General features: G+C 46.9%; 1 protein-coding gene across 1 annotated transcript in view; it reads left to right on the top strand.

Annotated features, from left to right (window-relative positions):
- Positions 1 to 25,461, top strand: part of LOC310867068 (NACHT, LRR and PYD domains-containing protein 3-like) — a 37,196-nt gene extending 11,735 nt beyond the window's left edge. Inside the window, exons 7-19 of the mRNA XM_083776862.1 lie at positions 759 to 872; positions 8,159 to 8,272; positions 9,572 to 9,685; positions 10,639 to 10,752; positions 11,936 to 12,049; positions 13,476 to 13,534; positions 13,849 to 15,249; positions 15,700 to 16,216; positions 17,116 to 17,289; positions 19,674 to 19,847; positions 19,929 to 20,084; positions 22,902 to 22,942; positions 24,467 to 25,461. Of these exons, the coding sequence (XP_083632988.1) occupies positions 759 to 872; positions 8,159 to 8,272; positions 9,572 to 9,685; positions 10,639 to 10,752; positions 11,936 to 12,049; positions 13,476 to 13,534; positions 13,849 to 15,249; positions 15,700 to 16,216; positions 17,116 to 17,289; positions 19,674 to 19,847; positions 19,929 to 20,084; positions 22,902 to 22,942; positions 24,467 to 25,038 (3,664 nt within the window). The 3' untranslated portion in view covers positions 25,039 to 25,461. The remainder of the gene's footprint in view (positions 1 to 758; positions 873 to 8,158; positions 8,273 to 9,571; positions 9,686 to 10,638; positions 10,753 to 11,935; positions 12,050 to 13,475; positions 13,535 to 13,848; positions 15,250 to 15,699; positions 16,217 to 17,115; positions 17,290 to 19,673; positions 19,848 to 19,928; positions 20,085 to 22,901; positions 22,943 to 24,466) is intronic.
- The last annotated feature ends 453 nt before the right edge of the window (positions 25,462 to 25,914 follow it).

Here is a 25,914-nt window from a genome sequence, read left to right as displayed (position 1 = left end):
CTCACATGTTCTCCCAGTGTCCCCTAGGGTAGGTAGATACCCTCACATGTTCTCCCCGTGTCCCCTAGGGTAGGTACCCTCACATGTTCTCCCTGTGTCCCCTAGGGTAGGTACCCTCACATGTTCTCCCTGTGTCCCCTAGGGTAGGTACCCTCACATGTTCTCCCTGTGTCCCCTAGGGTAGGTGCCCTCACATGTTCTCCCTGTGTCCCCTAGGGTAGGTACCCTCACATGTTCTCCCTGTGTCCCCTAGGGTAGGTACCCTCACATGTTCTCCCTGTGTCCCCTAGGGTAGGTACCCTCACATGTTCTCCCCGTGTCCCCTAGGGTAGGTACCCTCACATGTTCTCCCTGTGTCCGCTAGGGTAGGTACCCTCACATGTTCTCCCCGTGTCCCCTAGGGTAGGTACCCTCACATGTTATCCCCGTGTCCCCTAGGGTAGGTACCCTCACAAAAACATGCAGTAATCCTGGTCGGAATGTGTTAAGGAGATAACTGTTACAATTGCTCAATTCAACAGACCCATTCAGGATTCTATAAACGCCTTCTCAATCCTGACCTAAGTTTTAAGTGTTTAGAGAGGCACTTGTCTTTATCTCCTTGGGCAAATAATTCCATTGCACCGTTTGTACTACATGGAATACAAGCTACTGCTATGATAATTACTGTCTGTTTTTTACTTAGTATTATTTCTAGTATAGTAATATTCACTGTCTCTGATGTTGATGTATTGTTATTTCTATCTGTATGATTCCAGAAGTGTCCACCACAGAGCAGAGTCTCCAACTCCCAGCCTTCTGTCTGTGAAGAGTGACAAGTCTAAAGGAAAACCTCCTAACTTCAGTAATGAACCTGGACCTCCTGATTCACAGTATGTCAACCCTCCTATAAATATATACAACACTATAACACTGTAACACTACAATATACACTATAACACTATACAATATACACTATAACATATTTTATAGTGCCGGTGAGAAGGCGGGCAGCTGTGTTCTGCACTAGCTGTAAACGCCTGAGTGACGCCTGGTCGATGCCAATATACAAAGAGTTGCAATAATCTATTATTGATTAAATCAAAGCATGGATAACCATCTCCAGCTGTTTTTAGGGGAGGTAGGATTTGACCGTGGCGATGATTGGAAGAAGAGAGTTTTAACGACGGAGCTGATTTGTTTATTAAGTTTAAAATCTTTATCAAAAATAAAACCAAGAGGGGGGACAGTGGCACAGTCGGTAGTGTTGTCGCCTCACAGCTAGAAGGTCCTGGGTTTGATTCCCGCTGGGGGCGTGTTCTCTCCTCTGCGTCATCAGTGCCCATACCCGAGGCGGGGTTGGCGAAAGAGCCTTTCTGTGTGGAGTTTGTATGTTCTCCACTAGGGTAGGTACCCTCACATGTTCTCCCAGTGTCCCCTAGGGTAGGTAGGTACCCTCACATGTTCTCCCCGTGTCCCCTAGGGTAGGTACCCTCACATGTTCTCCCTGTGTCCCCTAGGGTAGGTACCCTCACATGTTCTCCCCGTTTCCCATAGGGTAGGTACCCTCACATGTTCTCCCCGTGTCCCCTAGGGTAGGTACCCTCACATGTTCTCCCCGTGTCCCCTAGGGTAGGTACCCTCACATGTTCTCCCCGTGTCCCCTAGGGTAGGTACCCTCGTACCCTTGTACATAGCACAGAGTTCTACAGCAGAATTAAACTGCACGATAACAGAACTATTGCTTTGCTACTACTAAGTCGCCGGTAGTCCCGCGACCATTGTTGGTCGGAGCTGTGACGCGTGCGTTCGCCCTCCAGGGACTGCGACTTAATACTACTATTATTGTATCGTTTTCGAGTGGAGCTGGGCTTCACATCGTCTTCTTTCCCCGTGGGAACAAGGTAAGCAGACAACCCCTGTTCGCATAGGCTGCGTGCGCGCTGCTTCCCTGCAACACACACGGTTGCGTGCTACAAACGGCGACCTGAGCGTCCCGTTTTAGCACCCGTCAAAGTTGAACGGATAGCTCGTTCTCTTTGACAGCTTACGCTGTCTTGTTTTCCCACGAAGGCTGCGCCGCAGTGCTGGTGACGGCAAGCGTTAGCACTACCCGCTCCCAGCACGTGAGTCGACGCTAGTATTATTTGTTTACTACTTACCTATACTACTTATACTTATACTACTTATACTTATAAGTGTACTTATCTACTGCTATATTACTCTGCCTCTCTGAGCGAGTCTTTGCTGGCACTGGCCAGCTATATAGCACCGCCGCGTGCTACAAACGGCGACCTGAGCGTCCCGTTTAGCACCCGTCAAAGTTGAACGGATAGCTCGTTCTCTTTGACAGCTTACGCTGTCTTGTTTTCCCACGAAGGCTGCGCCGCAGTGCTGGTGACGGCAAGCGTTAGCGCTACCCGCTCCCAGCACGTGAGTCGACGCTATTATTATTTGCTTACTACTTATACTTATACTACTTATACTTATACTACTTATAAGTGTACTTATTTACTGCTATATTACTCTGCCTCTCTGAATGAGTCTTTGCTGGCACTGGCCAGCTATATAGCACCACCGCGAGGTTACGTCAGTAACCCCGGTTATATGAATTGGCTTGACTGATTTAGTCACTTGTTCTCAAATAGTGTACTTTAATTTCGGCACAGAGCCATTGCCACTTTATAGGTTGGTTTTTCTGAAATTATATATATATATAACTATATCATTATATATATATCATATATACTGGTCTCTGCTAGAGCACCCCTTACCTGGCATAGGCGGCGTGCGCGCCCCCTCCCTCCAGCTAAGCGGCCTTTAGCAGCTACAGTAGCCTCTACTGGCACAGGCAGCGTCCGCGCTCCCTTCCTACCAGTTTACGGCTCCACCCCTAGCGACCACTAGCGTCCGCGCTCTGGGCTACATCTGCGGGTTTCCAATGGACGAACCCCGCCACCACCTGTGCACCTCCTGCCAGGCTCCTCTGCGGCCAGAGGATGGGCATGACCTCTGCCCTGGGTGCCTTGGCCCCCAACATCTGAGGGAGGCACTCGGTGACAACCCATGTCACGTGGACGCAGGAGCGTCCAATCTCTCTCGCCGGTAATGAAGGCTAACAAAACCCTCCCCGGACAGAAGGTACGTTATCGTTTAAAGCGGCGCTATCCCCGCTAAACAGACGTTCATATGATATCATATACTTATCATGGCATAACCTCCTGTGTGTGGGTAAAGGCTGCGTTCGCGCCGCCTCCCTGCTCTGCATACGAGGTCTGTTCGACTGTGAACGCTAGCGCTTATTATAAGCGACTATAAGACTTGCCGAAGGATAAGAACACTGTCATATTACCTTCGTTTGTTGAACACGCTACTTTTTAAGCTTTGTTTAGCCCCTGCTTGTGATGGCAAGAGCCTTGCTGGCCAAAGCCATATACCGATATTGGCAGCATTCAAGCTTAACTGCTTTTGCGAATAGCTGTATTGTTGTTGTTATTATCAGCCCGGTACAGGAGCAGCTTCCTGCGTCCTCCCAGGGTATTGATGTTGCTACCAGTATAGTTTGTAGCAAAATAGTATTAACAGCTACTGGTGTACATAGCCTGTCTGGTTGTTAACCCAGCTGGCCCCCAGTAGTGGGCCTAGCTGAAGCTGCTACCAGTATGTCTGGAGCTCAAAGCTCCATTAACAGTTTTTTGCATATACAGTGGGTGCAACCTGGTTTGTTCCCACAGGTCGGATTAGTGCCCCTGGGTACCTGTAGGTCCTATTAGCCCAGCTGGTCCCCAGCACAGAGTATCTGGCGCTGCTGACAGCGTAGCTCACAGCTGCTACCAGTAGCTTAAAGTTAAAGCTGTTTATGAACAGGCTATAGCTTGTCTTGTTTTTTAGTAGCCTAGCTGGTCTCCAGCATAGCTCTCTAACTGGCGCTGCTACCTGTAGTTGTAGCCCAAGCGCTTATTATACTATTGAAGATAAAAAGCTATCTGTATATAGCTTGCCTTACTGTTTGTTGGCCCAGCTGGTACAGGGCAGGCAGCGTATGCGCTCCGCTCCTCCAGCATACGGCCAGCTTGATGTTACTTACTACTAATCGTTTGTTAGCTCAAGCATTTATTAACAGCTATTGGTGTATAGCTTGTTATGTTCATTAGCTGCAGCTGATACAGGCAGCGTACGCGCTCCCTTCCTTCAGCAGGTGGCCCCTATCGGTGGAGCTATCGGTTGTAGCCTTTTCTCCAAAACTAGCTTGTGTCGGTTTATTTAACCGAACCTGGCTGGGGTAGGCAGCGGTAGCGCTCCCTCCTCCCAGCATGAATGCGTAGTAGTGCACACGTGACTAGTGTATTGGAAGTGTCTTTTGTTTCGCTCTGGACTAGCAAACATAAATAATAATGCACTGGAGTTTGGATAAGCGTCATAGTGCCGTGATAAACGGTCACATAGGAAACACTACAGCTGCTACATAGCAGCGTCCAAACCTTGACTGAAGGCTACTTTATTATCATAAATTATAAGTAAGCCTCCGCCGGGGGTACAGGTAGCGTAAAGCTCCCCTCCCCCACCGCGACCATGCAGGTCGCACAGTCTATCTAACAGCAACGTTTGTGTGCTGTTTCTATGATGCACTTTACATCTGGTTGAATCTCAAAGTGCTGCAATGAGCATTTGCATAAACGTAAATGCATATTCACATGCTGCGGCAGGTATAGCAGCATTCAGTTTTTCGAGTCATTATATGCCGATCTAAGTTAAAGCCTCTGCTGGCACAGGCAGCGTACGCGCCCCCTCCCTGCAGCATATGGCCAACACCTAGCAAACCAGTAGCGTCCGCGCCCTGGGCTAGTTGGGACTGGTGTGCACCGGCCGGTCCAAAGGAACCGGTGCCACCACAACGGAGAGCACCCACTTTCGTACCTCGAAAGCCTCTGCTGGTACAGACAGCGTATGCGCTCCCTCAAGCATATGGCCAACACCTAGCAACCAGTAGCGTCCGCGCCCTGGGCTAGTTGGGACTTGTGTGCACCGGCCGGTCCAGAGTAACCGGTGCCACCACAATGTAGAGCTCCCACTTTTGTACCTCGTGTGAAGCTCTCCTTCAGCCGTGAGCCGACCTTGGTCCTGCCCCGTGTACCAGGAGGAAAAGGTCTGACCGCTGACTACAGCAGATCCGAGAGGGCTCAGCTATCTGCAGAGTTGGCCCGCATGAGGGCCATGCTCACTTCAGATAACACCTAGGCACCTCGGAGGGTGCCGAAGCGCCTACCTCTCCGATGCCACAACTGACTCGAGGTTGATGTGCTCTCCCCGACAGCTTAAGCTACGCACTTCCATGACTATGAGGAAGATGCAGAAGGCGGTGCCTCCCAGGCATCAGAGCCGGCCTCCCACTTCTCAGCTCATGCGCATAGCCGTGGAACGCATACTAAAGCAGGCAGTCGGCTCCTCCAAGCGCCTTCTTCTTGCTGTCTTCGCCGTCCCCCACGCCTGTACCTGAGACAGCTACAGGCCTGCCGGGCGAACGATCAGGGCCCTCTCCCATCTCTATACCGATGGTGAAATCCTGGCAGCCCTGCCCTGATTGGGAAAAGTGTCCTGAGACAACCCGTTGCGACGTGACACTTTAATAGATTTGAACGCACAAGGCGATAAGGGCTGGCCTGGGTTACATGCCAGCCACCAAGCCTGTCATTGCATCCCTCATTGTGTTCCCCAACGAGGCCCGGCGGCAGAACGCTAGGTGACCTCGACCCCAGTGCAGGAGCACAGACAACCTGCTCACTGGGGCCTCCCGTTCACACTTAATAGTGGCAACGTTAATACTGGCTCAGTCACCTTTGGTGTGTCACTGGAGGCATTGGCGTCATGTCCTCAGAGCGTGGGCGTCCATCGTATCTCTAGCCCGTCGCCAAGTCGGGTTTTCACAGTCAAGCTTGACTGATGAGCCTAGGCCAACTCTCCGTAGTCTCCCTGAGGAGCCAGGAGCACTAGGTGGTTCAGCCGGGCGAGAATCGCCGGAGCGAACCATCCAGGGGGGGAAGACCAGGCTGCAGCTTGCAGGCCTACGACACATCCCGCCTCCCAAAGGGCCGAGCTCCAACATTGATGAAATCATCTTGACTGCCCTCGGAGCTCGCGTATCACCGCCGGCCCACACTAGAGGCCAGCGTGTTCCCTGGCGTCCCACGCAGGGACCTGACTGTGACTGTGACTTTCCGGGCTGTGCAGTGCCTTCTGACGCCAGCCCCCCATATCCGGCGGGTCAAAATGGCCATTATCAGCAACATGACGAGAGCCCTACTATCAGACCAGGAGTGATGTGTCCTCCTGCCCAAGGGCGCAACAGGGGCTGTATATCCTCAGTCACACTAAGGGAAGTCCGATCTACATACTTCCTCGTGACGCAAGACAGACGGGTGTCGACATGTCTTGAATCTGATGGGACCCAACAGGGTTATGAAGTTTATGCCAGTCTACTGGGCCGAACACGGCAATGTGCTGGAGCGGCAAGTGGTGCGCTCCGCTCTATAGCACACATTCTCATACTCATGGGACCTTAACCGGGTACTGGACGCCCTGTGCGGGCCTACCTTCGAACCCTTGGCACAGGCAGAGCTGAAGTGGGTGTCATGCAAGACAGCCCTTCTCCTGGCCATTACATCGGCAAAGCGCGTCAGTGAACTGCACGCTCTGTCAGTCAGCGAATCATGTCTGAGGTGGAACGCAGACGGCTCGGGGGTCACGCTGTGGCCAAACATAGCATTCCTCCCGAAGGTGCTGTCGCAGGCTCACCTCAACCGGCCTATCAGGCTGGCTCGATTCAACCCCCCACCTGGGGAGCTGACAGACAAACTGGAGCTGTTGTGCCCAGTCCGGGCCCTGAGAGCCTACATTGAAGCTACTGCACGCATCAGGCGAGCAGAGCAGCTGTTCTTTTGCCATAGTGGTGTGAACAAAGGCGGCGCTCCCTCCAAGCAGCGCCTGTCCCACTGGATTGTAGACACAATCAGCCACGCCTATGAGGCAAGTAACCTCCCCGTACCATCAGGGGTACGGTGCCACTCTACAAGGAGCATTTCCACATCATGGGCTGCCATGAGAGGGGTGCCCTTGGAGGACATTTGTGCCGCCGCCTCATGGGCTTCGGCAGGCACTTTCTCAAGGTACTACAGGGTGAATGTTGCCACTCCCCACCCAGTGGACGTGGCCCTCTTCCCCGAATCCTCCGGTTCTACCCTTTGAGGTCTGTAATCAGGATTCCTCGTGACTTGGCTGGTATAAGTCATTCAGTGCTTAAAGCACCGCCTCTGGCGGTCAGCAGGGACGAAATAGAACGATAGTTACGTATGTAACTACGGTTCTATGAGTCCTGAATGACCGCCAGAGGCACTCTTGTCACTCAGAATCCTCGTGTTCTCGCGAGAAGATTCTGTAGGGACTGAGCCCCGGATGACTGCCGGAAGTTATAGACGACTCCGGGTCATCACGGGGTCAACCGACATTGTTGGTATAAAATACTCGAATGCGCATGCGCGAAGGGACGTATTCAGTGCTTAAAGCACCGCCTCTGGCGGTCATTCAGGACTCATAGAACCGTAGTTACATACGTAACTATCGTTTTAAGTGTTTAGAGAGGCACTTGTCTTTTAACCTGATGCTGCCAGATGAGGGCGGTATTGGGTAACCATGTTCCCCAACACAGCACTCATCTGGAATCTCTCAGGGAGTTGAGCTGACAAAAATCCGTTCCGTACCGGACCAATCAGCGTGAGCTAAGGGCGGGATATGTGCGAAACCGGATGTGAAGCTATATAGACACGTCAATATGATTGGTTGTGTTTGCACGCCCACACGGTGATAGACAGACGGTCCCATCCAATCATCTACCAAGTATCTTGAAAAAAAGGAACAGCCCCGTCATCGAATTTGCTTCCGCGATCCCAGATCCCAATAAGCTGTGAAACAAATTTGTGTAGCAAGCTTCTTGGATCTGGCAGCGTCAGGTTACTTGTCTTTATCTCCTTGGGCAAATCATTCCATTGCACCGTTTGTACTACATGGAATACAAGCTACTGCTATGATAATTACTGTCTGTTTTTTACTTAGTATTATTTCTAGTATAGTAATATTCACTGTCTCTGATGTTGATGTATTGTTATTTCTATCTGTATGATTCCAGAAGTGTCCACCACAGAGCAGAGTCTCCAACTCCCAGCCTTCTGTCTGTGAAGAGTGACAAGTCTAAAGGAAAACCTCCTAACTGCAGTAATGAACCTGGACCTCCTGATTCACAGTATGTCAACCCTCCTATAAATATATACAACACTATAACACTGTAACACTATACAATATACACTATAACACTATACAATATACACTATAACATATTTTATAGTGCCGGTGAGAAGGCAGGCAGCTGTGTTCTGCACTAGCTGTAAACGCCTGAGTGACGCCTGATCGATGCCAATATACAAAGAGTTGCAATAATCTATTATTGATTAAATCAAAGCATGGATAACCATCTCCAGCTGTTTTTAGGGGAGGTAGGATTTGACCGTGGCGATGATTGGAAGAAGAGAGTTTTAACGACGGAGCTGATTTGTTTATTAAGTTTAAAATCTTTATCAAAAATAGACCAAGAGGGGGGACAGTGGCACAGTCGGTAGTGTTGTCGCCTCACAGCTAGAAGGTCCTGGGTTCGATTCCCGCTGTGGGCGCTGGGGGCGTGTTCTCTCCTCTGCGTCATCAGTGCCCATACCCGAGGGGGGGGTTGGCGAAAGAGCCTTTCTGTGTGGAGTTTGTATGTTCTCCCCGTTTCCACTAGGGTAGGTACCCTCACATGTTCTCCCAGTGTCCCCTAGGGTAGGTAGGTACCCTCACATGTTCTCCCCGTGTCCCCTAGGGTAGGTACCCTCACATGTGCTCCCTGTGTCCCCTAGGGTAGGTACCCTCACATGTTCTCCCTTTGTCCCCTAGGGTAGGTACCCTCACATGTTCTCCCTGTGTCCCCTAGGGTAGGTGCCCTCACATGTTCTCCCCGTGTCCCCTAGGGTAGGTACCCTCACATGTTCTCCCTGTGTCCCCTAGGGTAGGTACCCTCACATTTTCTCCCTGTGTGCCCTAGGGTAGGTACCCTCACATGTTCTCCCCGTGTCCCCTAGGGTAGGTACCCTCACATGTTCTCCCTGTGTCCCCTAGGGTAGGTACCCTCACATGTTCTCCCCGTGTCCCCTAGGGTAGGTACCCTCACATGTTATCCCCGTGTCCCCTAGGGTAGGTACCCTCACAAAAACATGCAGTAATCCTGGTCGGAATGTGTTAAGGAGATAACTGTTACAATTGCTCAATTCAACAGACCCATTCAGGATTCTATAAACGCCTTCTCAATCCTGACCTAAGTTTTAAGTGTTTAGAGAGGCACTTGTCTTTATCTCCTTGGGCAAATCATTCCATTGCACCGTTTGTACTACATGGAATACAAGCTACTGCTATGATAATTACTGTCTGTTTTTTACTTAGTATTATTTCTAGTATAGTAATATTCACTGTCTCTGATGTTGATGTATTGTTATTTCTATCTGTATGATTCCAGAAGTGTCCACCACAGAGCAGAGTCTCCAACTCCCAGCCTTCTGTCTGTGAAGAGTGACAAGTCTAAAGGAAAACCTCCTAACTTCAGTAATGAACCTGGACCTCCTGATTCACAGTATGTCAACCCTCCTATAAATATATACAACACTATAACACTGTAACACTATACAATATACACTATAACACTATACAATATACACTATAACATATTTTATAGTGCCGGTGAGAAGGCGGGCAGCTGTGTTCTGCACTAGCTGTAAACGCCTGAGTGACGCCTGGTCGATGCCAATATACAAAGAGTTGCAATAATCTATTATTGATTAAATCAAAGCATGGATAACCATCTCCAGCTGTTTTTAGGGGAGGTAGGATTTGACCGTGGCGATGATTGGAAGAAGAGAGTTTTAACGACGGAGCTGATTTGTTTATTAAGTTTAAAATCTTTATCAAAAATAAAACCAAGAGGGGGGTCAGTGGCACAGTCGGTAGTGTTGTCGCCTCACAGCTAGAAGGTCCTGGGTTTGATTCCCGCTGTGGGCTTTGGGGGTGTGTTCTCTCCTCTGTGTGCCCATTCCCGAGGCGGGGTTGGCGAAAGGGACTTTCTGTTTGGAGTTTGTATGTTCTCCCCGTGTCCCCTAGGGTAGGTACCCTCACATGTTCTCCCCGTGTCCCCTAGGGTAGGTACCCTCACATGTTATCCCCGTGTCCCCTAGGGTAGTTACCCTCACGTATTATCCCCGTGTCGCCTAGGGTAGGTACCCTCACAAAAACATGCAGTAATCCTGGTCGGAATGTGTTAAGGAGATAACTGTTACAATTGCTCAATTCAACAGACCCATTCAGGATTCTATAAACGCCTTCTCAATCCTGACCTAAGTTTTAAGTGTTTAGAGAGGCACTTGTCTTTATATCCTTGGGCAAATCTTTCCATTGCACCGTTTGCACTACATGGAATACAAGCTACTGTTATGCTAATTACTGTCTGTTATTTACTTAGTATTATTTCTAGTAGTATTATTCACTGTCTCTGTTGTTTATGTATTGTTATTTCTGTCTGTATGATTCCAGAAGTGTCCACCACAGAGCAGAGTCTCCAACTCCCAGCCTTCTGTCTGTGAAGAGTGACAAGTCTAAAAATGATCCTCCGCACTTCAGTAATGAACCTGGACCTCCTGATTCACAGTATGTCAACCCTCCTATAAATATATACAACACTATAACACTGTAAGACTATACAATATACACTATAACACTATACAATATACACTATAACATATGTTATAGTGCCGGTGAGAAGGCGGGCAGCTGTGTTCTGCACTAGCTGTAAACGCCTGAGTGATGCCTGGTCGATGCCAATATACAAAGAGTTGCAATAATCTATTATTGATGAAATCAAAGCATGGATAACCATCTCCAGCTGTTTTTAGGGGGAGGTAGGATTTGACCGTGGCGATGATTGGAAGAAGATAGTTTTAACGACGGAGCTGTTTTTTTTATTAAGTTTAAAATCTTTATCAAAAATAAAACCAAGAGGGGGGACAGTGGCACAGTCGGTAGTGTTGTCGCCTCACAGCTAGAAGGTCCTGGGTTCGATTCCCGCTGTGGGCGCTGGGGGCGTGTTCTCTCCTCTGCGTCATCAGTGCCCATACCCGAGGCGGGGTTGGCGAAAGGGCCTTTCTGTGTGGAGTTTGTATGTTCTCCTCGTTTCCCCTAGGGTAGGTACCCTCACATGTTCTCCCAGTGTCCCCTAGGGTAGGTACCCTCACATGTTCTCCCCGTGTCCCCTAGGGTAGGTACCCTCACATGTTCTCCCAGTGTCCCCTAGGGTACGTACCCTCACATGTTCTCCCCGTGTCCCCTAGGGTAGGTACCCTCACATGTTCTCCCTGTGTCCCCTAGGGTAGGTACCCTCACAAGTTCTCCCTGTTTCCCCTAGGGTAGGTACCCTCACATGTTCTCCCTGTGTCCCCTAGGGTAGGTACTCTCACATGTTCTCCCCGTGTCCCCTAGGGTAGGCACCCTCACGTGTTATCCCCGTGTCGCCTAGCGTAGGTACCCTCACAAAAACATGCAGTAATCCTGGTCGGAATGTGTTAAGGAGATAACTGTTACAATTGCTCAATTCAACAGACCCATTTAGGATTCTAAAAACGCCTTCTCAATCCTGACCTAAGTTTTAAATGTTTAGAGAGGCACTTGTCTTTATCTTCTTGGGCAAATCTGTCCATTGCACCGTTTGCACTACATGGAATACAAGCTACTGTTATGCTAATTACTGTCTGTTATTTACTTAGTATTATTTCTAGTAGTATTATTCACTGTCTCTGTTGTTTATGTATTGTTATTTCTGTCTGTATGATTCCAGAAGTGTCCACCACAGAGCAGAGTCTCCAACTCCCAGCCTTCTGTCTGTGAAGAGTGACAAGTCTAAAGGAAAACCTCCTAACTTCAGTAATGAACCTGGACCTCCTGATTCACAGTATGTCAACCCTCCTATAAATATATACAACACTATAACACTATACAATATACACTATAACACTATACAATATACACTATAACATATTTTATAGTGCCGGTGAGAAGGCGGGCAGCTGTGTTCTGCACTAGCTGTAAACGCCTGAGTGACGCCTGGTCGATGCCAATTTACAAAGAGTTGCAATAATCTATTCTTGATGAAATCAAAGCATGGATAACCATCTCCAGCTGTTTTTAGGGGAGGTAGGATTTGACCGTGGCAATGATTGAAAGAAGAGAGTTTTAACGACGGAGCTGATTTGTTTATTAAGTTTAAAATCTTTATCAAAAATAAAACCAAGAGGTGGGACAGTGGCACAGTCGGTAGTGTTGTCGCCTCACTGCTAGAAGGTCCTGGGTTCGATTCCCGCTGTGGGTGCTGGGGGCGTGTTCTCTCCTCTGCGTCATCAGAGCCCATACCCGATGTCAGGGGGTAACCGGCTAGCCGGTTAGCCGACCGTTAAGAAATATCCAAGTATGCTTATCAGCTTTACGGTTAATTTGCATGATAATAAATGCGTGTTCTGATCTTAAATCCCTTTATTTTAGATTGTTTTTAGTAATAGTACAACATAAACATTACAGAGACTGTAGTTGTCACTGTACAATACTGTACAAAACAGTTGTCATGTTGCACACATGCCTAAAATTGCTGTTATTTGCGCCGCCCAGCTTGTCACACTCCAGGCTGCATGAACAGCGCTGCTCGGGCGCTGTTTTCTGCCCCCTCAATGTCCCAAAGTTCTCCCCACACTGGCACGGCTTACGGCTATCAAGTTAGCCATGGGCTATCCATGTTTGAGGGGTTTCTCGTCAGCGAAAAGTCAACAAACAGAACACGGTGACATGCATGCTGATCTTCCTTAATAATTAAAAAAAGGCTTAGCCCATGCGTCCAGTGGCTTTATAGTTAGGCTATAGGCTGCTCAGATCTGGACTGGACTTATTTATGTTTTGGAATAGAACCGGCGGACCTCTGTACTGTAGACGCGCAGATGCATGCATGCAGATGCGATGCGTTGTTTATTGATGATTAAGCCTACAACAACGTATTTATATTGTTAAATGTTGCTTTAACAACATTTAGTTTGTCTTTTAAAAATGAGCATAAATAAATTTATACCATTCGTCTACCAACTTTAATTATGTAGCCTATACATGCATATTACATTTGGGGTAGCCTATTAAAAAAAATCAACAACCGTTAATTAACCAGATAATGCCATCGGCTACCCGGCTGGAAAATTAACCGTTAGATACATATGTATCTATATGTATATATTCTATTGTCTTCATCTATATGTATATATTCTATTGTCTTCATCTATATGTATATATTCTATTGTCTTCATCTATATGTATAAATTCTATTGTCTTCATCTCCACAGCGAGACATTCAGAAACACACCTGGACAGAAGACATTCAGTCAAACCACACCTGGACACAGTAAGACTGGACACATTTTACACCAACATTTTATTTCAATGAATGAAATGTTTAAATAGCAGCAGACTCATCAGATTAAATATACTCGTTGTATTCCTGTCTCAATGTCCAAATACTGATGATAAACACATACATTTAGACTAAAATTTATGTTATTTATTTTAGCCAATTTTCTCATTTTTTTTTCTTTTACAAATTTATATTTTCTGGAGGATATATATTATACATAGTTGTTTTAATGCTATGGATTGTCCAATGTAAAGTTGTAAATGAAGCATAATGTTTAACATGTATTAATTGTCTCCTCATATCAGATGTCCGTCTGCCGGAGTATGTAAAGGTCTATAAGGTCACTGTGGACGGTCTTGATCATGTGGCATACGTCACTGAAGAGCCCTCCTCCCTCTCCGACATCTACACAGAACTCCACCTATCAGCGGGAGGGAGTGAAGGGGTTAATCAGCAACATGAGGTGTGGCAGCTTGAGACCGCCTCCAGCATGAAGACCCTCTATGACGTCATAATCAAGTGCCGTGCCATCTTTAAGACCCTCCTCCCTGGCAGAGACACACCCAGCAGCAGAGTTCTGACCATTGGCATCGCTGGCATCGGGAAGACATTCTCCGTGCGTAAGTTCGCTCTGGACTGGGCGAGAGGTTTGGAGAACCAAGACATCAATCTCCTGGTTCCCTTCGCATTCCGGGAGCTGAACTTGGTCCGAGATGAGCAGCACAGTCTTCTCTCACTGATCCATGTTTTCCATCCAACGTTAGAGAAGCTCACAGCAGAGCAGCTCGCTGCCTGGAAAGTTGGCTTCATCTTCGATGGTCTCGATGAAAGCAGGTTTCCGCTGAAATTCCAGAACATTGACGTCGATTCCGACACCTTCGACAACAATGACGTCGTCTCTGATGTCACGGTGACATCATCGGTGGGCCTGCTGCTGACGAACCTCATCAAGAGGAATCTGCTCCCCTCGGCTCTCCTCTGGATAACCACCAGACCTGCAGCAGCCTATCAGATCCCTCCTGAATGCGTTGACATGGTGACAGAAATACGAGGGTTCACAGACCCCCAGAAGGAGGAGTTCTTCAGGAAGATGTTCAGTGATGATGAGGAGCTGGCCAGCACCATCATCTCACACGTGAAGACATCAAAGAGCATCCACATCATGTGTCACATCCCAGTCTTCTGTTGGATGACCGCTACCGTTGTGGAGGACCTGGTGAAGACAGGCAAGACAGGACAGCTGCCCAAGAGCCTGACGGGGATGTTCAGCCACTTCATTTCGATCATGATAAAAAAGATGATGACGATGTATGGCGAGACTGACAGGGATGTTCTTCTGATGCTGTGCCTGCTGGCGTTTAAACATCTGAAGAAAGGCAGCGTCACGTTCTACCAAGAAGACCTGGAAGAGTGTGGTCTCGATGTGAACCACGCCGCGCTGTACTCGGGAGTGTGCACAGAGATCTTCAAAGAAGAGACCGTTCGATCTCAGAGGAAGATCTACAGCTTTGTTCATCTGAGCATCCAGGAGTTCCTGGCTGCAGTCTACCTGATGCACTGTTTCACACAGAAGAACATGAAGGTACTGAAGACATTCCTGGGAGGAGGAGAAGAAGAAGAAGAAGAAGAAGAAGAAGAAGAAGAAGAAGAAGGAGGAGAAGAAGAAGACGTCATCCTGCAGAGAGCCATTGAAGAATCCCTGAAGAGTATGGAAGGAGGAGGAGGAGGAGAAGAAGAAGAAGAAGAAGACGTCATCCTGCAGAGAGCCATTGAAGAATCCCTGAAGAGTATGGAAGGAGGAGGAGGAGGAGGAGAAGAAGACGTCATCCTGCAGAGAGCCATGGAAGGAGGAGGAGGAGGAGAAGAAGAAGAAGAAGAAGACGTCATCCTGCAGAGAGCCATGGAAGAATCCCTGAAGAGTATGGGAGGAGGAGGAGGAGGAGGAGAAGAAGATTCCATTGAAGAATCCCTGAAGAGTATGGAAGGAAGAGGAGGAGGAGGAGGAGGAGGAGGGGGAGGAGAAGAAGAAGAAGACGACGTCATCCTGCAGAGAGCCATGGAAGAATCCCTGAAGAGTATGGAAGGAGGTGGTGGTGGTGGAGGAGGAGGAGGAGGAGGAGGAGGAGGAGGAGGGGAAGGGGGAGGAGGAGAAGAATATTCCATTGAAGAATCCCTGAAGAGTATGAATGAAGAAATGACCCTGGACGACTTCCTGCAGAGAGCCTTTCAAAAAGCCCTGAAGAGTAAGAACGGCCACCTGGACCTCTTTGTCCGCTTCCTTCATGGCCTCTCGCTGGAGTCCAACCAGAGTCTGTTAGGAGGCCTGCTGGGTCACACAGAGAACAGTCCAGAGAGCATTCAGAGAGTCATCAACAACCTGAAGGAGATGAAAATGGAAGATGTGAGTCTCTCTCCTGACAGATTCATCAACATCTTCCACTGTCTGATGGAGATGAACGACCTCTCAGTACATCAGGAGATCCAACAGTACCTGAAGTCAGCGGACAGATCAAAGACACGACTGTCTGAGAGCCAGTGTTCAGCTCTGGCCTTCATGATGCTGACGTCAGAGCAGGTTCTGGAGGAGTTTGACCTGCACCAATACAACACACCAGTATCAGGATGGGGGGAATCCAGACTACTCCCAGCTGTGAGGAACAGCAGAAAGGCTCGGTTAGTAGTCATGTGGATAGAAAACCTGTTAGAATCAATATACCATCACACCTAATTACTATAATAATAATCGGGTCTCAAAGTGTGTGTGTGTGTGTGTGTGTGTGTGTGTGTGTGTGTGTGTGTGTGTGTGTGTGTGTGTGTGTGTGTGTGTGTGTGTGTGTGTGACTGACACGCACAGAGAACAAAGTAAAAAGAATAAATAAGATAACATTCATAGATCAATCAATGCAAGTTACACACTGTAGTATTAAACCATATTGGGCGGGAACCCCTTTTGGTGTTTTAACCCATTTTGGGCGGGAACCCCTTTTGGTGTTAGCATCATGTTATGCTTTAGCTATTGAAAAATAGCAGATCTACAAGCTCATAGCGCGCCACTCGGTGGCGCGCTATGAGCTTGTAGGTCTGCTATTTTAGTCGAAGAACGACTGACATAGAAACAGCTTTTTCAGAAAACTGTCAGGATGTAGAAGACATTTTTAGAATCTGATCTCGGGTCAGAATGGGTTAATACAGATTATCTGTCTTTCACTTTGATGTTTTCTGGTTCCCTGTTCTTATATAACCTGTTCTTATATGACCTGTCAATATCTGACCAACTAGACTGTTCTTATATGACCTGTCAATATCTGACCAACTAGACTGTTCTTATATGACCTGTCAATATCTGACCAACTAGACTGTTCTTATCTGACCTGTCAATATCTGACCAACTAGACTGTTCTTATATGACCTGTCAATATCCGACCAACTAGACTGTTCTTATATGACCTGTCAATATCTGACCAACTAGACATTGGTACATTTACATTACACTTTATAGTTAATTTCATTGAACATGAATTTGATCTAATCTGTGTTGATGATCACTGATTTTACATCATCTACATTTACAGACTTGTTGGCTGTCAACTCAACAAGACAGAATGTGAGATTGTGGCTTCAGCTCTCAGCTCTAATCCTTCACATCTAAGAGAATTGGACATCAGTTATAATGGCATAGAGGATCCATCCATGGACCTGCTCACTGCTGCATTGAAGAGTCCAAACTGTCATCTGGAGATACTGAGGTCACATTATTATTTTATTATTAGTTCTGTTTTATTATTTATAGTTTGATTCTTAACCCATTCTGAACGGGAACCCATTTTGGTGTTAGCATCATGTTATGCTTTAGCTATTGAAAAATAGCAGATCTACAAGCTCATAGCGCGCCACCGAGTGGCGCGCTACGAGCTTGTAGGTCTGCTATTTTTGAAAAATCGAAGAACGACTGACATTTTTAGAATCTGATCTCAGGTCAGAATGGGTTAATCAGACCAGTGTGTGTCCAGTGGAAACCTCGTATGAATCTGATCTCAGGTCAGAATGGGTTAATAATAAGAGTGTTAATAAAGTTGACATCATGGTATACCACTGATTAGAATAATGATATGTGACCAGTGCCAGTGATTTGAACCACAAGTCGCCAACTCTGTTATGTCACTATAGGACAAAATAGATTCTTTCTTTTTTTTTGGTGTTTTTCGTTTTTAGCCACATTAAAACAGTTGGAATGTTAAAGAATGTTTTTATTCCATCAGAAAGTCGACTTAAGTGTCATTAAGTCGTTGTATTTACATTGCAAAAATGTCTCTATAAGTACAGTTTATTTGCCGTATTTTGGGGGTGTGAACATTCCTGCACGTATTTACATAGAGTCGTTTCGATTGGCCATAGCTATCTTTGTTCTCCAGTTACAGTAGCCGTGTGTTTGTGACAATAGTCAATAAATAGCCTACAACATCAGCATTTTTGTTAACTTGATATGATGCTGTTGGATGTTGTAATAAAAGTATAAATTAACTGATTTACCCGTCGTCCACTGAAGAAAAAGTTGCTGTTTGTTTGTGGTCTCCACACGGACCACACGCATTCTGACGATTGTCTTAGTTGTAAATCCATTCTTCTGCCCTTTATTTCAGTGCACACATGTGCATGTTTAGCACTGTGTTTTAATCTCTGTAACTTTATTACCGTTGGATGCAGCTGCCTGATGATCAATAGCGTACATGAATTAATAACATCGCGCGTGATCGCGCATCGCGGTAAAATCCGTCTTTTATATAATTTGATCAATCCATGACATCCATGCGTGATCGCGCGTCGCGGTGAAATCCGTCTTTAATATAATTTGATCAATCCGTGACATTGTTGTTCAAATATTGAATGAGAAGACATAGTGTAGTACTTCAAAGTGGAAGCATCATAACACACGTCTAAGGTATTTTTTCCCTGGACTTCCTGTTGGTAAGGTTTTGACTCTTTCACATCAGTGCACGGCTGATTCAAGCCATGCATTTAGGGGTAAAAAGGTACCTTTGTACATACACTTACATTAATAATGTAATGTAAACATACAGCATTTTTAAATTTAGCAATTAAAAGCATGGGTCTAAAACTACACGTAACTCCATGGAATAAATTATAGCCTACTTGCAGTGTTAGCGGCAAGTAGTTTCACTCCACATGTAATTATTTGAAAACTCAATTAGCCTACTAGTTATTTTTTAGATTGTATTATTACAAAACATACACTAAACAACGTCCGTCCTATATTTCTATATTGCAATATTGATACTTTATCATCTCTATTTATTCTTATTCTAAGAGTTCTAGATGACCTTCTGGCTTCTTTTACTAAGTGTCCACTCAAGTCATTCTGTGCAGTTGACAGTGTGGAGTGGTTAGAGGATGGGGGGAGTGTTTATGCAAGTATCTAGAGGTGGAGACAAGTAACCATTGTCACACCCATTCCTTGGCTCAGAGATGGTAAATAATTTGAAATCTTAGAATGGCTAATTCTGTACTTTGGTGTTTACAGTTAAACAAGTTTCAAATGGTCATATCTTGTCATATCTTCTTCATTTCCCCCCCAATTTGAGCAATACATCATATGAAAGGTTACAGTGTGCAGTTTCATAATATGTAAAGAACTGAAAAATGACCATGGCCCCCTTGTATATTAAACCACTGGCACTGGTCACATATGGTCAGAGTTTGTGTTGTCTAGTTCACACTCTCACATCACAATGCTACGGTACAGTAACTACAATATGTGATCCATCATGGCTGCTAGGGAATTATCATTATCAATGCTACGGTACAGTAACTACAATATGTGATCCATCATGGCTGCTAGGGGATTATCATTATCAATGCTACGGTACAGTAACTACAATATGTGATCCATCATGGCTGCTAGGGAATTATCATTATGTGGACTAATGGGGTACAGTGATTACAGTATGTAGTCATGTTGGCACACACGCACGCACACACAATTTCTATGTTGGAAGATTAAGATTATGATGATTTACTTCACATTATCCCTGCCTGCCTTCTCTTTCCATCTCTTGGCGTCTTTACTCCAAAACTGTGATATTCAGTCCAGATATCTCATGTGTAATTACAGACTTGCTGGCTGTACCTTCACACAGACAGGATTTGAAGTTCTGCTCTCAGCTCTCAGCTCTAATCTTCTCCATCTGAAAGAATTGGACCTCAGTTTCATCTGCCTGCAGGAATCACAACTGCTCCAGCTCTCTGCGTTACTGAAGAGTCCACAGTGTGGACTGCAGATCCTGGGGTAAAGAATGTGTGTTCTCTCTGTGTGGATCTCTACTTGAACATCAATACAGCACTTTGTTAAATGTGTATTTCTCTGCAGGTTGTCAGGCTGTGGAGTCACAGAGGAAGGCTGTTCTTCTCTGGCTTCAGCTGTGACCTCCAACCCCTCCTCCCAGCTGAAACAGCTGGACTTGAACTTCAGCCACTTAGGAGACTCTGCTCTGAAGAAGCTGTCTGCTGCCCTGGAGACTGTCAAGTGAGTAGACTTGTGTAGAGCGGCCGTCAAAGGTTCCAGGTTAAATTCCCGTCTCCTCCTGGCTGCTACATGTCGAAGTGTCCTTGAGCAAGACTCTCTGAACCCCTAACAGCTCCCGATGAGCATGCATGTTTTCCTCTGCCATCGGTGTGAACTACATTGTAATGTAAAGCGCTTTATAAATGCAGTTTCCCATATTATCATATCATATTACCATATGATCCATGGTTCATTCTAGCAGAGATTTAATATACAGTAGATAGTGTCTATGTTCCATGATTCTATAACATAGATTTAATATACAGTAGATAGTGACTATGTTCCATGGTTCTATAATCTATAACATAGATTAATATACAGTAGATAGTGTCTATGTTCCATGGTTCTATAACATAGATTAATATACAGTAGATTGTGTCTATGTTCCATGGTTCTATAATCTATAACATAGATTAATATACAGTAGATAGTGTCTGTGTTCCATGGTTCTATAACATAGATTAATATACAGTAGATAGTGTCTATGTAACATGGTTATATATAACATACATGGGGGCCCAACTGGCGGCCCGGGGGCCACATGCAGCCCCCACCATCACTTAAAGCGGCCTGCAGGTATATATATCCGAACATTTATATATTATTGTTTTGTTTTATTCTATTTTTTATGTCCAATGTATTTTGTATTTGGTTCATAAAGGTAAATGCATTTGAAATTATAAAATTATAAAATAGCAAAAGAATAATTCAGGATTTCAGTTCAAATAATAGCAAAAATAGCTGATCCACAAGCTCAAAAGGCGTCACATTGCGGCGTGTTTTGAGCTTGTAGATTGGCTGTTTTTGCTACGACAGTAGTGTGCAATGTAATGTGTAATATGTGTCCCTCTGGGGTGAGGGTGGAAATATAGCACAACTCTGACTAGGGAGATAGGTGGGTTATTGTTCTGAGTTTTAATTAATGTAGAATGAAATTAGATGTAATTACTTACCTCTGTCATCGGTATATGAATGTGTGTGTGTGTGTGTGTGTGTGTGTGAATGGGTGAATGTTTCTACATCCTGTCTGTCTGTCTGTCTGTCTGTCTGTTGTCTGTTGTCTGTTGGGGGGTTCCAGGGGTCTTCTACATCCTGACAGTTTTCTGAAAAAGCTATGTTTCTATGTCAGTCGTTCTTAGATTTTTCAAAAATAGCAGACCTACAAGCTCGTAGCGCGCCACTCGGTGGCGCGCTACGAGCTTGTAGATCTTCTATTTTTCAATGGCTAAAGCATAACATAGTGCTAACACCAAAAGGGGTTCCCGTTCAGAATGGGTTGAACACTTTATCCATATTTTATACGTTGGCTATCTTTTTTTTAATAGTTAGTTATAGTATTTTAAACCAAAAAGGCTCTTTCACACACTTATGCCGCAGTGTGCCAGTGATCTCCTTATTTGTGCCTATGTTGGCACTGGTGCCTAAGGTTGCCTATAGACAATTTTAACCCATTTTGGACGGGAACCCCTTTTGGTGTTTGAAGCATTATGTTACACTTTAGCTTTTGAAAATTAGCAGATCTACAAGCTCATAGCGTGGCACTCGGTGAGCTTGTAGGTCTGCTATTTTTGAAAAATCATGAAAGTGTGGCACAAATCTTTGAATAAAGTTACATATATTTTTTGGGGTCCTTGACATGAAATATTGAACACATAGCGTTTAACCCTGTGAGAACCACTGATACAGAAACAGGTATTTCAGAAAACTGTCTGAATTTAGAAGATTTTTTTTTTAATTTCGACGTCAGGCCTAAATGGGTTAAAATGGCCTATTACAAGCTCCGTTGTAACCAAATGGACCCAAAACAATCTCTCTGTTCTGTAGGGCAGCAATATTATGCAGTTTGCAACGCTGCAATATGGTAGCCTGGCCAGTGTTCATTTTGACAGCTAATTCCAATTTAGTCTTTTGAATAACACACGCTTTAGTTTTAGTCCTATTTTACTCATCTGAAATGGTCTAGTCTTAGTCTAGTCTTAGTGTTAGTCAATAAACCTGGTAACAGATTCCTCCAAGCGTTCCTTTAGGGGGGAAAGTACAAAGTTGCCCACCCCTGTATTATAACATTAATATACAGTATAGTCGGTGTCTGTGTTCCATGGTTCTATTTCTAACATTTTGAATGTACAGTGATTGATACAGACAATGATTTACAGTGAGTGTTATGATGTTCACCATGATATACTAGAATGATAAACAGCATCTGAATCTAAACAGTGTTCTAAATGACATCATAGTCTAAAGACATGAGGATAGAAGTATTGATATATTTAACATGTCTATAATCTATCTATAGAGATGATAGAAGTATCAGTGTCTAACAATCGCCCTCTTCACAGCAAGGCAAATTATTAACTAAGGAATAAATCAGCAGGATCGTGGGGTTTACTCTGAACACTTTATGTAGGAAGTTGTAATAGATGAAATCACATGGTAAACGGTACACTTCACAATGACGTCTCTCCCTGTCTCTTTCCCTACTAAATGAAATGAACAAACAAGAAAACAAACTCAAACCAACAGTCAATAATTACATTCAAACCCCCCCTCCCGCCCCAAACCAGTCCCAAAGTCAGCGGAACGCAACTGCGCTTCGAATTAAACAAATAATAAAAACCGCATCCGACCTCCTCTTCCAACGAGTGATGTTTGGACAGAGTCTGTGGGAGAATGATGACAAAATGTGTTTAGTAAATATTTGGTGGGACTAAAACAGGCCGATGTGAGACATTAAGCAGCAGGTTTTGACTTGATTCATTGTTGTTCTACTTCCTACAGTGTGAATCATGGAGGAGAACACTGGACTAAACCTCAACGCTGTGAACCTCAACTCCTTACAACACGTGAGTCTGTCTGTCTGTCTGTCTGTCTGTCTGTCTGTCTGTCTGTCTGTTCCAGGGGGTCCGTGGGGGGTTCCAGGGGTCCGTGGGGGTTCCAGGGGGTCCGTGGGGGGTTCCAGGGGTCCGTGGGGGTTCCAGGGGGTCCGTGGGGGGTTCCAGGGGTCCGTGGAGGGTTCCAGAGGGTCCGTGGGGGGTTCCAGAGGGTCCGTGGGGGGTTCCAGAGGGTCCGTGGGGGGTTCCAGGGGGTCCGTGGGGGGTTCCAGGGGGTCCTTAGAGGGTTCCAGGGGGTCCGTGGAGGGTTCCAGAGGGTCCGTGGGGGGTTCCAGAGGGTCCGTGGGGGGTTCCAGGGGTCCGTGGGGGGTTCCAGGGGTCCGTGGAGGGTTCCAGGGGGTCCGTGGAGGGTTCCAGGGGGTCCTTGGGGGGTTCCAGGGGGTCCGTGGAGGGTTCCAGGGGGTCCGTGGAGGGTTCCAGGGGGTCCGTGGGGGGTTCCAGGGGGTCCTTGGGGGGTTCCAGGGGGTCCGTGGAGGGTTCCAGGGGGTCCGTGGAGGGTTCCAGAGGGTCCGTGGGGGGTTCCAGGGGTCCGTGGGGGGTTCCAGGGGGTCCGTGGAGGGTTCCAGGGGGTCCGTGGAGGGTTCCAGGGGGTCCGTGGGGGGTTCCAGGGGGTCCTTGGGGGGTTCCAGGGGGTCCGTGGAGGGTTCCAGGGGGTCCGTGGAGGGTTCCAGAGGGTCCGTGGGGGGTTCCAGGGGTCCGTGGGGGGTTCCAGGGGGTCCGTGGAGGGTTCCAGGGGGTCCGTGGAGGGTTCCAGGGGTCCGTGGAGGGTTCCAGGGGGTCCGTGGAGGGTTCCAGGGGTCCGTGGGGGGTTCCAGGGGTCCGTGGGGGGTTCCAGGGGGTCCTTGGGGGGTTCCAGGGGGTCCGTGGGGGGTTCCAGGGGTCCGTGGAGGGTTCCAGGGGTCCGTGGAGGGTTCCAGGGGTCCGTGGGGGGTTCCAGGGGGTCCGTGGGGGGTTCCAGGGGTCCTTGGGGGGTTCCAGGGGTCTTCTACATCCTGACAGTTTTCTGAAAAAGCTATGTTTCTATGTCAGTCGTTCTTCGATTTTTCAAAAATAGCAGACCTACAAGCTCGTAGCGCGCCACTCGGTGGCGCGCTACGAGCTTGTAGATCTTCTATTTTTCAATGGCTAAAGCATAACATGATGCCAACACCAAAAGGGGTTCCCGCCCAAAATGGGTTAAACACTTTATCCATATTTTATACGATTGGCTATTTAAAAATAGCAGATCTACAAGCTCACTGCGAATCACTGCTTGCCTGATACTGTGTGTGTGTGTGTGTGTGTGTGTGTGTGTGTGTGTGTGTGTGTGTGTGTGTGTGTGTGTGTGTGTGTGTGTGTGTGTGTGTGTGTGTGTGTGTGTGTGTGATGATACGTGCACGTGCGGTCGTGCTCCGTGCACGTATCATTCAGTGAAGGATGTATTTAATGTGTACTGTGTTGTTTTCTCATCAGATTCCCAACGTCTCACTCTGGACACAAACACAGCACACTGTCGCCTCACTCTGTCTGAGAACAACAGGAAGGTGACCCGTCAGGATGGTCAGCGTCATTCATATCCTGACCATCCTGACAGGTTTGATAGACAGGTTCAGGTTCTGAGTTCAGAGAGTCTAGATGAACGCTGCTACAGTGAGGTACAGTTCAGTGGAGAGGTTAGGATAGGAGTGACTGACGGAGACATCAGTAGGAAAGGAACGGGTCTGGACTGTGTGCTTGGAGGGAATGAACGGTCCTGGTGTCTGTCCTGTGCTGATGGTCAGCATGGTGACCTTTACATTGTCACACACAATAGTAAGCAGACTGTCCTTCCTATCCGTCCCTCTGGCTCCAACAGAGTAGACGTGTATCTGGACCGTCCCGCTGGGACTCTGTCCTTCTACAAAGTGTTAGAGGACACTCTGACTCACCTGTACACCGTCCAGACCTCCTTCACTCAACCGCTCTACGCTGGGTTCAGTGTTTGGTCTGACTCCTCTGTGTCTCTGTGTGAGGACAGACAGGCTGTTAGGACAGACGGGCTGTGAGGACAGACAGACAGGCTGTGAGGACAGACAGGCTGTGAGAACAGACAGGCTGTGAGGACAGACAGACAGGCTGTGAGGACAGACAGGCTGTGAGCACAGACAGACAGGCTGTGAGCACAGACAGACAGGCTGTGAGCACAGACAGACAGGCTGTGAGGACAGACAGACAGACAGGCTGTGAGGACAGACAGACAGGCTGTGAGGACAGACAGACAGGCTGTGAGGACAGACAGGCTGTGAGGACAGACAGACAGGCTGTGAGGACAGACAGACCGGCTGTGAGGACAGACAGACAGGCTGTGAGGACAGACAGACCGGCTGTGAGGACAGACAGACAGGCTGTGAGGACAGACAGGCTGTGAGAACAGACAGGCTGTGAGGACAGACAGGCTGTGAGCACAGACAGACAGGCTGTGAGCACAGACAGACAGGCTTATTTTCTTAAGATTCGTTTTTGGCTTTTCTATTGTATTCTATTCTATTTATATTCTGTAACAATCATATACCTCAAGGAAACATGCACACGCACACACACACACACACACGCACGCACACGCACACACACACACACACACACAGTGTGATGTGCATTGGGTCCAGATGGTTCAAATGGACCGCGACGGGGCACGGCACCTCCAATAAACATCCACCCAATCCACTTCTCTCCACCTGAGTCGTGCCCTGAGAGACAAAGACTTTGAGAAGCTGCCCAGTGTTGTCCAGTGTGTCGCAGCGTGAGCTTGTAGATCGGCTATTTGGTGTAAAAACAGTCATTACGACCGCATCAAGGCCCGCCAAATGTTTTATTCCAAAGACTGACTAAAACTAAAATAGAAATGTGCTGCCCAAAACAACACTGTTGTCACAATGCTGTTA

Source organism: Protomyctophum parallelum (assembly GCF_964188405.1).
Source record: "Protomyctophum parallelum genome assembly, chromosome: 11".
NCBI lineage: Eukaryota > Metazoa > Chordata > Actinopteri > Myctophiformes > Myctophidae > Protomyctophum > Protomyctophum parallelum.
This window is presented reverse-complemented; position numbering and strand designations above follow the sequence as displayed.